Source organism: Triticum urartu, chromosome 2A (assembly GCF_056163025.1).
Source record: "Triticum urartu cultivar PI428250 chromosome 2A, HENAU_Tu73, whole genome shotgun sequence".
In the NCBI taxonomy this organism is placed as follows: Eukaryota; Viridiplantae; Streptophyta; class Magnoliopsida; order Poales; family Poaceae; genus Triticum; species Triticum urartu.
Window position 1 is genome coordinate 630883599 of NC_141874.1, and position 14345 is coordinate 630897943.

At 43.8% G+C, this 14345-nt stretch overlaps 1 protein-coding gene across 1 annotated transcript; it reads right to left on the bottom strand.

Moving 5' to 3' along the window:
• Nucleotides 1-12693: 12693 nt before the first annotated feature.
• On the bottom strand, nucleotides 12694-13666 carry LOC125533827 (histone H1). Its single transcript, XM_048697166.2, has 2 exons — nucleotides 13456-13666; nucleotides 12694-13353 (listed from the first exon to the last, which is right to left on the bottom strand). Exons 1-2 carry the CDS (start codon nucleotides 13558-13560, stop codon nucleotides 12883-12885), a joined length of 576 nt encoding a protein of 191 aa, XP_048553123.1. The 5' UTR covers nucleotides 13561-13666; the 3' UTR covers nucleotides 12694-12882.
• Nucleotides 13667-14345: the final 679 nt, after the last annotated feature.

Here is a 14345-nt window from a genome sequence, read left to right on the forward strand (position 1 = left end):
CGCCATTTAATTAATTTACTTTATCACTAAGCGGTAGCGATAGTCGTAGAAGCAATAGTTGGCGAGACGACAACGATGCTACGATGGACATCAAGGTGTCGTGCCGGTGATGATGGTGATCATGACGGTGCTTTGGAGATGGAGATCAAAGGCACAAGATGATGATGGCCATATCATATCACTTATATTGATTGCATGTGATGTTTATCTTTTATGCATCTTATTTTGCTTAGATCGACCGTAGCATTATAAGATGATCTCTCACTAAATTTCAAGGTATAAGTGTTCTCCCTGAGTATGCACCATTGCGAAAGTTCATCGTGCCGATACACCACGTGATGATCGGGTGTGATAAGCTCTACGTTCAGATACAACGGGTGCAAGCCAGTTTTGCACACGTCGAATACTCGGGTTAAACTTGACGAGCCTAGCATATGCAGATATGGCCTCGGAACACTGAGACCGAAAGGTCGAGTGTGAATCATATAGTAGATATGATCAACATAGTGATGTTCACCATTGAAACTACTCCATCTCACGTGATGATCGGACATGGTTTAGTTGATATGGATCACGTGATCACTTAGATGATTAGAGGGATGTCTGTCTAAGTGGGAGTTCTTAAGTAATTTGATTAATTGAACTTTAATTTATCATGAACTTAGTACCTGATAGTATTTTGCATGTCTATGTTGTTGTAGATAGATGGCACGTGTTGTTGTTCCATTGAATTTTAATGCGTTCCTTGAGAAAGCAAAGTTGAAAGATGATGGTAGCAATTACACGGACTGGGTCTGTAACTTGAGGATTATCCTCATTGCTGCACAGAAGAATTGCGTCCTGGAAGCAGCGCTAGGTGCCAAACCCGCTGCAGGAGCAACGCCAGATGTTATGAACATCTGGCAGAGCAAAGCTGACGACTACTCGATAGTTCAGAGTGCCATGCTTTACGGCTTAGAACCGGGACTTCAATGACGTTTTGAACGTCATGGAGCATATGAGATGTTCCAGGAGTTGAAGTTAATATTTCAAGAAAATGCCCGGATTGAGAGATATGAAGTCTCCAATAAGTTCTACAGCTGCAAGATGGAGGAGAATAGTTCTGTCAGCGAACATATACTCAAAATGTCTGGGTATAATAATCACTTGATTCAACTGGGAGTTAACCTTCCGGATGATAGTGTCATTGGCAGAATTCTTCAATCACTGCCACCAAGCTACAAGAGCTTCATGATGAACTATAATATGCAAGGGATGGATAAGACTATTCCCAAGCTCTTTGCGATGCTAAAGGCTGCGGAGATAGAAATCAAGATGGAGCATCAAGTGTTGATGGTCAACAAGACCACCAGTTTCAAGAAAAAGGATAAAGGGAAGAAGGGGAACTTCAAGAAGAACGCCAAGCAAGTTGTTGCTCAAGTGAAGAAGCCCAAGTCTGGACCTAAGCCTAAGACTGAGTGCTTCTACTGCAAAGGGACTGGTCACTGGAAGCGGAACTGCCCCAAGTATTTGGCGGATAAGAAGGATGGCAAGGTGAACAAAGGTATATATGATATACATGTTATTGATGTGTACCTTACTAATGCTTGCAGTAGCACATGGGTATTTGATACTGGTTCTGTTGCTAATATCTGCAACTCGAAACAAGGACTAACGATTAAGCGAAGATTGGCTAAGGACGAGGTGACGATGCGCGTGGGAAATGGTTCCAAAGTCGATGTGATCGCGGTCGGCACGCTACCTCTGCATCTACCTTCGGGATTAGTTTTAGACCTGAATAATTGTTATTTGGTGCCAGCGTTGAGCATGAACATTATATCTGGATCTTATTTGATGCGAGACGGTTATTCATTTAAATCTGAGAATAATGGTTATTCTATTTATATGAGTAATATCTTTTATGGTCATGCAGCCATGAGGAGTGGTCTATTTTTGATGAATCTCGATAGTAGTGATACACATATTCATAATATTGAAGCCAAAAGATGCAGAGTTGATAATGATAGTGCAACTTATTTGTGGCACTGCCGTTTAGGTCATATTGGTGTAAAGCGCATGAAGAAACTCCATTCTGATGGACTTTTGGAATCACTTGATTATGAACCACTTGGTACTTGCGAACCATGCCTCATGGGCAAGATGACTAAAACACTGTTCTCCGGAACAATGGAGTGAGCAACAGATTTGTTGGAAATCATACATACAGATGTATGTGGTCCGATGAATATAGAGGCTCGCGGCGGGAATCGTTATTTTCTCACCTTTACAGATGATTTAAGAAGATATAGGTATATATACTTGATGAAACACAAGTCTGGAACATTTGAGAAGTTCAAGGAATTTCAGAGTGAAGTGGAAAACCATCGTAACAAGAAAATAAAGTTTCTACGATCTGATCGTGGAGGAGAATATTTGCGTTACGAGTTTGGTCTTCATTTGAAACAATGCGAAATAGTTTCGCAACTCACGCCACCCGGAACACCATAGCGTGACGATGCCTTATGAACTGTGGTTTGGCAAGAAACCAAAGTTGACGTTTCTTAAAGTTTGGGGCTGTGATACTTATGTGAAAAAGCTTCAACCTGATAAGCCCGAACCCAAATCGGAGAAATGTGTCTTCATAGGATACCCAAAGGAGACTGTTGGGTACACCTTCTATCACGGATCCGAAGGCAAGGCATTCGTTGCTAAGAATGGATCCTTTCTAGAGAAGGAGTTTCTCTCAAAAGAAGTGAGTGTGAGGAAAGTAGAACTTGATGAGGTAAATGTACCTGTTCCCTTATTGGAAAGTAGTTCATCACAGAAATCTGTTCCTGTGACTGCTACACCAATTAGTGAGGAAGCTAATGATGATGATCATGTAACTTCAGATCAAGTTACTACCGAACCTCGTAGGTCAACGAGAGTAAGATCTGCACCAGAGTGGTATGGTAATCCTGTTCTGGAGGTCATGTTACTTGACCATGACGAACCTACAAACTATGAGGAAGCAATGATGAGCCCAGATTCCGCAAAATGGCTTGAGGCCATGAAATCTGAGATGGGATCCATGTATGAGAACAAAGTGTGGACTTTGGTTGACTTGCCCGATGATCGGGAAGCCATCGAGAATAAATGGATCTTCAAGAAGAAGACTGACGCTAATGGTAATGTTACTGTCTACAAAGCTCAACTTGTTGCAAAAGGCTTTCGACAAGTTCAAGGAGTTGACTACGATGAGACTTTCTCACCTGTAGCGATCCTTAAGTCCGTCCGAATCATGTTAGCAATTGCCGCATTTTATGATTATGAAATTTGGCAAATGGATGTAAAGACTGCATTCCTGAATTGATTTCTGGAACAGGAGTTGTATATGATGCAACCTGAAGGTTTTATCGATCCAAAGGATGCTAACAAAGTGTGTAAGCTCCAGCGATCCATCTATGGACTGGTGCAAGCATCTCGGAGTTGGAATAAACGTTTTGATAGTGTGATCAAAGCATATGGTTTTATACAGACTTTTGGAGAAGCCTGTATTTACAAGAAAGTGAGTGGGATCTCCGTAGCATTTCTAATATTATATGTGGATGACATATTATTGATTGGAAATGATATAGAATTTCTGGATAGCATAAAAGGATATTTGAATAAGAGTTTTTCAATGAAAGACCTCGGTGAAGCTGCTTATATATTGGGCATCAAGATCTATAGAGATAGATCAAGACGCTTAATTGGACTTTCACAAAGCACATACCTTGATAAAGTTTTGAAGAAGTTCAAAATCAATCAAGCAAAGAAAGGGTTCTTGCCTGTGTTACAAGGTGTGAAATTGAGTCAGACTCAATGCCCGACCACTGCAGAAGATAGAGAGAAAATGAAAGGTGTTCCCTATGCTTCAACCATAGGCTCTATCATGTATGCAATGTTGTGTACCAGACCTGATGTGTGCCTTGCTATTAGTTTAGCAGGGAGGTACCAAAGTAATCCAAGAGTGGATCACTGGACAGGGGTCAAGAACATCCTGAAATACCTGAAAAGGACTAAGGATATGTTTCTCGTTTATGGAGGTGACAAAGAGCTCGTCGTAAATGGTTACGTCGATGCAAGCTCTAAGTCACAAACCGGATACGTCTTTATATTGAACGGTGGAGCTGTCAGTTGGTGCAGTTCTAAGCAAAGCGTCGTGGTGGGATCTACATGCGAAGCGGAGTACATAGCTGCTTCGGAAGCAGCAAATGAAGGAGTCTGGATGAAGGAGTTCATATCCGACCTAGGTGTCATACCTAGTGCATCGGGTCCAATGAAAATCTTTTGTGACAATACTGGTGCAATTGCCTTGGCAAAGGAATCCAGATTCCACAAGAGAACCAAGCACATCAAGAGACGCTTCAACCCCATCCGCGATCAAGTCAAGGAGGGAGACATAGAGATTTGCAAGATACATACGGATCTGAATGTAGCAGACTCGTTGACTAAGCCTCTGTCACGAGCAAAACATGATCAGCACCAAGACTCCATGGGTGTTAGAATCATTACTATGTAATCTAGATTATTGACTCTAGTGTGGGAGACTGAAGAAATATGACCTAGAGGCAATAGTAAAGGTGTTATTTATATTTCCTTATATCATGATAAATGTTCATTATTCATGTTTGAATTGTATTAACCGGAAACTTAGTACATGTGTGAATACATAGACAAACAAAGTGTCACTAGTATGCCTCTACTTGACTAGCTCGTTGAATCAAAGATGCTTAAGTTTCCTAACCATGGACATGAGTTGTCATTTGATTAACGGGATCACATCATTAGAGAATGATGTGATTGACTTGACGCATTATGTTAGCTTAGCATTTGATCGTTTAGTATATTCCTATTGCTTTCTTCATGACTTATACATGTTCCTATGACTATGAGATTATGCAACTCCCGAATACCGGAGGAACACTTTGTGTGCTACCAAACATCACAACGTAACTGGGTGATTATAAAGGTGCTTAGGTGTCTCCGATGGTACTTGTTGAGTTGGCATAGATCGAAATTAGGATTTGTCACTCTGATTGTCGGAGAGGTATCTCTGGGCCCTCTCGGTAATGCACATCACTATAAGCCTTGCAAGCAATGCAACTAATGAGTTAGTTGCGGGATGATGTATTACGGAATGAGTAAAGAGACTTGCCGGTAACGAGATTGAACTAGGTATTGAGATACCGACGATCGAATCTCGGGCAAGTAACATACCGATGACAAAGGGAGTAACGTATGTTGTTATGCGGTTTGACCGATAAAGATCTTCGTCAAATATGTAGGAACCAATATGAGCATCCAGGTTCTACTATTGGTTATTGACCGGAGATGAGTCCCGGTCATGTCTACATAGTTCTCGAACCCGTAGGGTCCGCACGCTTAACGTTCGGTGACGATCGGTATTATGAGTTTATGTGTTTTGATGTATCGAAGGTAGTTCGGAGTCCCAGATGTGATCACGGACATGACAAAGAGTCTCGAAATGGTCGAGACATAAAGATTGATATATTGGACGGCTATATTCGGACACCGGAAGGGTTTCGGGTGATCTCGGAGAAAACCGGAGTGCCGGAGGGGTTACCGAAACCCCCTAGGGGCTAATGGGCCTTGATGGGCCCTAGTACAGAGTGAGAGGGACCGACCAGGGCAGGCCGCACGCCCCTCCCCTTGAGTCCTAATAGGACAAGGAAGGGGGCGGCGCCCCCTTGCCTTTCCCCTCTCCCACTCCTTCCTTCCCCCTCCTAGTGGGACTAGGAAAGGGGAGTCCTACTCCCACTAGGAGGAGGACTCCTCCTCTTGGCGCGCCCTCCTAGGGCCGGCCGGCCTCCCCCCTTGCTCCTTTATATATGGGGGCAGGGGAACCCCATGGACACACAAGTTGATCTTTGATCTTTTAGCCGTGTGCGGTGCCCCCCTCCACCATAATCCACCTCGGTCATATCATTGCGGTGCTTAGTCGAAGCCCTATGTCGGTAGCTTCATCAACACCGTCATCACGCCATCGTGCTGACAGAACTCTCCCTCGAAGCTCTACTGGATCGTGAGTTCGCAGGACGTCACCGAGCTGAACGTGTGCAGATCGCGGAGGTGTCGTACGTTCGGTACTAGGATCGGTCGATCGTGAACACGTACGGCTACATCAGCCGTGTTGTCATAATGCTTCCGCTTACGGTTTACGATAGTACGTGGATGACACTCTCCCCTCTCGTTGCTATCATCACCATGATCTTGTGTGTGCGTAGGAATTTTTTGAAATTACTGCGTTCCCCAACAATAGGATACCCAAAAGAAAATATTGGGTACACCTTCTATAACAGATCCAAAGGCAAGATCTTTGTTGCTAAGAATGGATCCTTTCTAGAGAAGGAGTTTATCTCGAAATAAGTGAGTTGGAGGAAAGTAGAACTTTATGAGGTAACTGTACCTTCTCTCGAATTGTTAAGTAGCTCATCACAGAAAACCGTTCCCGTGATGCCTCGTAGGTCAACCAGAGCACGTTCTGCACTAGAGTGGTACGGTAATCCTGTTCTGGAAGTCATGTTACTAGACCATGATGAACCTACAAACTATGAGGAAGCAATGATGAGCCCAGATTCTGCAAAATGGCTTGAGGCCATGAAATCTGAGATAGGATACATGTATGAGAACAAAGTGTGGGCTTTTGTAGACTTGCCCGATGATCGGCAAGCCATTGAGAATAAATGGACCTTCAAGAGGAAGACAGACGCTGATGGTAGTGCTACTATCTCAAAGCTCGACTTGTCGCAAAAGGTTCTTCGACAAATTCAAGGTGTTGACTACGATGAGATTTTCTCACTCGTAGTGGTGCTTAAGTCTGTCCGAATCATGTTAGCAATTGCCACATTTTATGAAATCTGGCAAATGGATGTCAAAACTGCATTCCTTAATGGATTTACTAAAGAAGAGTTGTATATGATGCAACCAAAAGGGTTTGTCGATCCTAAAAGTGCTAACAAAGTGTGCAAACTCCAGCGATCCATCTATGGTCTGGTGCAAGCATCTCGGAGTTGGAATATACGCTTTGATAAGGTGATCAAAGCATATAGTTTTATACAGACTTATGATGAAGCATGTATTTACAAGAAAGTGAGTGGGTGCTCTGTAGCATTTCTAATATTATATGTGGATGACATATTATTGATAGGAAATAATATAGATTTTTTTGATAGCATAAAAGGATAATTTAATAAGAGTTTTTTAATGAAAGACCTCGGTGAAGCTCCTTATATATATTCGGCATCAAGATCTATAGGACGCTCAATAGGACTTCACAAAGCACATACCTTGACAAGATTTTGAAGAAATTCAAAATATATCAGTCAAAGAAAGGGTTCTTGCCTGTATTGTAAGGTATGAAGTTGAGTAAAGACTCAAAACCCGACCACGTCAGAAGATAAAGAAAGAATGAAAGCCACTTCCTATGCCTCAGCCATAGGTATGCCATGCTATGTACCAGACCTATTGTGTACTTTGCCATGAGTTTGGAAAGGGGGTACAATAGTGATCCAGGAGTAGATCACTGGACAGCGGTCAAAATTATCCTTAGAGAAATAAGGAAATATTTCTCGGTTATGGAGGTGATAAAGAGTTCGTCGTAAAGTGTTACTTCGCTGCAAGCTTTGACACCGATCCGGATGACTCTAAGTCTCGATCTGGATACATATTGAAAGTGGGAGCAATTAGCTAAAGTAGCTCCATGCAGAGCATTGTAGACATAGAAATTTGCAAAATACATACGGATATGAATGTGGCAGACCCGTTGACTAAACTTCTCTCACAAGCAAAACATGATCACACCTTAGTACTCTTTGGGTGTTAATCACATAGCAATGTGAACTAGATTATTGACTCTAGTAACCCTTTGGGGGTTGGCCACATGGCTATGTGAACTATGGATGTTAGTCACATAAAGATGTGAACTATTGGCGTTTAATCACATGGTGATGTGAGCTAGATTATTGACTCTAGTGCAAGTGGGAGACTGAAGGAAATATGCCCTAGAGGCAATAATAAAGTTGTTATTTTATATTTCCTTATATCATGATAAATGTTTATTATTCATGCTAGAATTGTATTAACCGGAAACTTGATACATATGTGGATACATAGACAAAACACCGTGTCCCTAGTAAGCCTCTACTAGACTAGCTCGTTAATCAAAGATGGCTAAGTTTCCTAACCATAGACATGTGTTGTCATTTGATGAACGGGATCACATCATTAGGAGAATGATGTGATGGACAAGACCCATCCGTTAGCTTAGCATAATGAGCGTTAAGTTTTATTGCTATTGCTTTCTTCATGTCATATACATATTCCTTTGACCATGAGATTATGCAACTCCCGGATACCGGAGGAATACCTTGTGTGCTATCAAACGTCACAATGTAACTGGGTGATTATAAAGATGCTCTACGGGTATCTCCGAAGGTGTTTGTTGGGTTGGCATAGATCGAGATTAGGATTTGTCACTCCGAGTATCGGAGAGGTATCTCTCGGCCCTCTCGGTAATGCACATCATAATAAGCCTTGCAAGAAATGTGACTAATGAGTTAGTTGCCGGATGATGCATTACAAAACAAGTAAATAGACTTGCCGGTAACGATATTGAACTAGGTATGAAGATACCGACGATCGAATCTCGGGCAAGTAACATATCGATGACAAAGGGAATAATGTATGTTGTCATTACGGTCTGACCGATAAAGATCTTCGTAGAATATGTAGGAACCAATATGAGCATCCAGGTTCCTCTATTGGTTATTGACCGGAGAGGTGTCTCGTTCATGTCTACATAGTTCTCGAACCCGTAGAGTCCGCACGCTTAACGTTCGATGACGATTTTGTATTATATGAGTTATGTGATTTGGTGACCGAATGTTGTTCGGAGTCCCGGATGAGATCACGGACATGACGAGGAGTCTCGAAATGGTCGAGAGGTAAAGATTCATATATGGGACGATAGTATTCGGACACCGAAAGTGTTCTGGGGGTACCGGGTACATATCGGGTCACCGGAAAGGGTTCCGGACAACCCCCGGCAAGCTATATGGGCCTAATGGGCCAAGAGGGGAAACACACCAGCCACAAATGGGCTGGTGCCCCCCCCATATGGGCTGGCCAAATTGGAGAAAGAAAGGGGAAGAAGGAAAGGAAAACGGGAATAGGATTCCCCCTTCCCCCTCTTCCCTTCCTACTCCGAATAGGAATAGGAAAGGGGGGAGGCCGAATTGGGAGGACCCCAAGTAGGATTCCTCCTACTTGGGGCGCCCCCTTGGCTGCCTCTCCTCACCTCCGACCTATATATATGTGCGGGGGGCACCGCTAGAACACACACCAAACATTATTAGCCGTATACGGCGCCCCCTCCACAGTTTGCGCCTTCGGTCATATCTTCGTAGTGCTTAGGCGAAGCCCTGCGTAGATCACTTCAACATCATTGTTACCACGCCGTCGTGCTAACGGAACTCTCCCTCGACACTTTGCTGGATCAAGAATTCAAGGGACGTCATTGAGCTGAACGTGTGTAGAACTCGGAGGTGTCGTACGTTCGGTGCTTTATAGGTCGGAACGAGAAGTTCGACTACATCAACCGCGTTGTCAAACGCTTCCGCTTTCGGTCTACAAGTGTACGTAGACACACTCTCCCCCTCTCGTTTCTATGCATCTCCAAGATAGATCTTGTGTGAGCGTAGGAAATTTTTGAAATTGCATGCTACGTTTCCCAACAACGGGACCTACGGGTCTATAGTAGTAGCTAGATGACTCTCTTTCTCTCTTTTTGATCTTCAATACAATGATCTCTTTGGAGATCTACTAGATGTAATTCTCACAATGTGTTTCTTGAGATCCGATGAATTATGGGTTTATGATCAGATTATTCATCGAAAGTATTTGAGTCTTTTTTTTATTTATTTACACGTGATTTTGTAGCCTTGTATTTTCCCTGATCTATCTATCTCTTTTGGCGAATTAGATTGATTTATCTTCACTAGGAGAGGTGCTTGGTAGTTGGTTCAATCTTGCAGTGTCCTTACTCTGTGACAGGGGGGGTTGCAAGGCACATATTTATATTGTCACTACTAAGGATAAAACGATGAGGTTCGAACATATTAATTGATTTTATATCATCATGCTTAAAGCGTTAATCTGTTTGTCATGAACTTAATACTTGAGATGCATGCTGGATAGCGGTCTTGGGGTGGAGTAATAGTAGTACATGCACAGGGATTTCCAGTCTACTTGTCACGGGCGTAATGCCTATATATTGATCGTGCCATGAAGAATCATCATAACTATGCGCTATTTCATCAATTGTCAAATAGTAATTTGTCTACCCACTGTTGCCATGCCCATGAGACAGATGCCTCTGGTGAACCTGTGGGCCCCGGGTCCATCTTCTATATTTACTAAAACCCTAAAGGTGTGTTTGGTAGCATTGCCAACCAAGTATTCTTGTTCTTCTCTAATACATGTTGAGTGCAGACATGCAGAGTACATGCATTTGTTGTTGTTTAGTAGCAGTATATGTGCTAATACATGCTAGGTGAGGCTCTGTTTGGCAGCTTGCATCTATTTAGACACGTCGGATGGTACTGTAGCAATTGGTATTTTCAAATAAGTGAACAAAATATTTCAAAAATGTTAACAAATTTTTACACTTGAAAAAATAACATTTCTTAAAATTCTGGAAACTTTTTTTTTGAATTTGAAACAAATTTTGAAAGTTTGACCATTTTAAAATTTTATTCTTTTAAAAAAATCTAAATATTTTTTGAAAATCTGAACATTTTTAAAAATTCTAACAATTTTTGAATTTCTGGATTTTTTTGAAACTTTTAACACTTTTTCAAAATATGGACAATTTTTTAAAATTTTAACATTTTGAAAATCTAGACAGTTTTAAAAAGGTAACAAAATTTAAAAATCTAGACATTTTTTTGAAAATTTGAACAAATTTTATAAATCTGAATAATTTTTTGTATTCTGAACATTTTTTAAAAGAAATTCTGGATATTTTTTAAAATACGTTATTGCTTGCTTCGCTCATGCATGCTGACCAGCCAACGGCTGTTGGGGTGTTCCCTCTTCTTGAATGCTACGAGGGTATTTAGACTGAGCTCGTGCATGCCCAGGAGGCCCAGTGCTGGCTACCAAACACCCAAAATTGAGTCGAGGAGGGAACTTTTGAGCTCATGCACACTCCATGCGCTACCAAAATACATCCTAAACTTCCTCGTTGTTTTTGTTTTGTTTTTATATTATTTTATCTATCTGCCACTATCATATCAATACTTGCAATTGGCGGGAACAAGCGGGATTGACAACCCTCTTGTCTTCGCTGGGTGCAAGCATATGCTTTGTGAGTGTGCAGATACCACTTGTTTGTCCAGTGTCTCTACTGGTTCGATAAACCTTAATTCTTAACTAAAGAAAATACTATATGCTACTATACTACATGACCCTTTCTCTTTGCAGAAATCCCAACACCATCACAAGTAGTAGAAAAAATTTGGTGTCCTTGCTGAGGAGGCTTCGCCATCACAAATACAGGTACCTTCGCTCACATTTATCAATTTGCTTGTTTTTACTTCCTTTGGCATTTGCCTTTTTATTTGCCGATGCAAGTTGTTCCGCACGCCGCTGCAGCAGTCAAACAAAGCACGGCTCGAGCCATGATCCAGCAATGAAACTCGTTGCTCGCAGCGAGTCTAAGGGCCAGTTCTTTTGGGCAATTCTTTTAGAATTGACCTCCCCAACTTTTTCTAGAATTGTCACTTCATTTTTTTACAATTCCTAGCTAGTTAAGGTCTAATTAGTTAGGAGTTGTAAAAAATATGAAGTGACAATTCTGAAAAAAGCTGAGGAGGAGGTTAATTCTGGGTCCAAAAGAATTGGCCCTAAACCATTGCGGATTTGGCACGCGCTCCCCCCTCCTCGATCCCCCACCCACGTTATTTTTCCTTGACACCGCTGAGAGCACTTCGCACGGAAGCAGCGATGTGCCGCATTCCCGACTTGTACCGTGTCCATGGCTACCCCACTAACCGTCGGGCCGAGTGGTGGATTTGGAGTCGAGCTGGTTCCCGTTGCGTGACCGAGGTTTCATTCGTTGTGTGTGAGCTATCTGAAGAAATACTACGAAGAAACTGAATCTCACCAGCTCTCTTTGTTTGTGGAACACCTATGTTCAGTTTCTGACAGAAAGATGGCAATCTGGGGCCAAATTTATCGACGGAGCCCGAAGCATACAAGGCACAAATTTGGCCAACTAAATTTTCCATCATCTATTTTGGGTAACTAACAACAGTTTTGCTAGAACTCATCTAGATGAGATTTAATTTGGTCTCATTCATATTTTATAGCTATTGGATGTGATGTTATAAGATGCGTGTGTGCTGACGTGGGTTGTATCCATTTTTGTTTTTTAGATGAATGTGATCAAATTACGTCTTATCTAGATGAGTTCTAGGTACTCCCACCTAACTACTCCATCCGGAAAGGGAACGCTGCCCAGGAGTAGGGATATCTAACAAATTATAAGCAGAGGACACCCAAAACTGCTATTCCCCATTATCAAACTGACGACGCGTGCTAGCGAACAGAGAAGGTGAAACTGAATATCAGAAAGGCATAAACAGAGGTTCAGAAAATACAGAAATCGGGTAATAAATCTGCAATTTCATTTCATCTCCGGAAACCTAACAATTTCATAGACTTACACACCACACGCGATACATAGAAACTGCCTAGCAGAATCGAGACCTGCATCAGGGAGGACGAGGCGTCCTTTTTGTACATACCCTGAACACAAACACACAAAGCACAACTAAAACCCATCGCCATCGGACCAGATCAAGCGGCGGCGACTTTGCGGCCCTTCTTGGCGGCCGGGGAGCGGACGGTCTTGGGCTTCGCCTTGGCCTTGGCCGCGGGCGACTTCTTGGCCTTGGCGACCAGCGTCTTCTTCTCCGGCGCCTTGCGCTTCGTGCCAGCAGCGGCGGCGGCGGCCTTCTTGGGCTTCGCGGCCGCCTTCTTCTTGGGCTTGGCGGCATCCTTTGCGGGCTTCGCCGCGGCCTTGGGGGCGGCAGGCTTGGCCTTGGGCTTGGGCTTGGGCGCGTCCTTCTTGGCGGCGTCGGAGAGCTTGTAGGAGGCCTTGACCTTGACGAGCTTGCCCTTGGAGGCGGACGCGCGGAGCTGGACGGAGAGCATCTTCTTGAAGTTGGCCGGGAGGGACTTGCCGTGCTTCTCCTCGATGTACTTGGCGATGGCGACCGAGCTGGACCCGGTCCTGTCCTTGAGCGCCGCGATCGCCTCCTTGATCATCTGCCAAGATCGAAATCAAGATCCAGTCAGCCCCAATCGCAAACCGAAACGAACGAATCTGAGAGATGCAGAGGATTTAATAGGAGAGGCTCGGGCGCTCACCTCGAAGTAGGCCGGGTGGGAGGGGCCGGCGGCGGCCTTCTTCGGCTTGGCGGCGGAGGGCTTCGCCTTCGGTGCGGCGGCGGCGGGCTTGGCGAGGGCAGGCATGGTGGCCAACTGAAGCGGAGCTCTGAAACTGAAACTGCTACTTGTGCTGAGCGCGCGTGAAATTTTCGGAGGAGAGTTCGAGTGGTGGATGAATTTGGGAGCACCGGGTCGGGGATTATTTATACCCGCAGAGGGGGCGATCCGGGGGATGGGAATGCTGCGATCTCATTGGTTGGAGCGGGAGTGCCGCGGATCGCGAGCAGCGACGGGAAGGATCGGCCGAAAGCGCAAAGTATACCAGGTCACGAGGTAGGACCTGGAGCTGAGCTGTAATGCTGATTGGGTAGCTTTAGAAAAACTATCGTGCCAAATTTTGACATTATTTTCACTAATAAAATTTAATGCATGTCATAAAAAAATATAATTAAAAATATGTTCAAATATGAATCCAACGATATAAAATTTTATGACATGCATTAATATTGCCGAATGTTAACGCCCACACGTGTGGGCGTTCACCATCCCGACCACACGCAAGCATCTCCGTTGGCAACTGTGTGCACGAATCTTGGAACAAACCGGCCGGTTTTCTGCGCCACGTAGGACGAGGCGCGTGTGCGGAGTGCGAGTCAGTTCGCCCGCACGTTGGTTGCCATCCCGCGGTCAGCGGTTGCCACTCGGAGGCATGCGGTGGAACTGCTATGCGCCCGCACGCCACGCTCCGATCGCGGTTGACGTCAAACACGTCGCACACCTCTGCCCCCTCTCCCTCACGGTTCCATTTACTCACCCGCACCGCAGTTACTGGCACAACCCACTCGCATTTCAAACCATTGGAGGAGAAG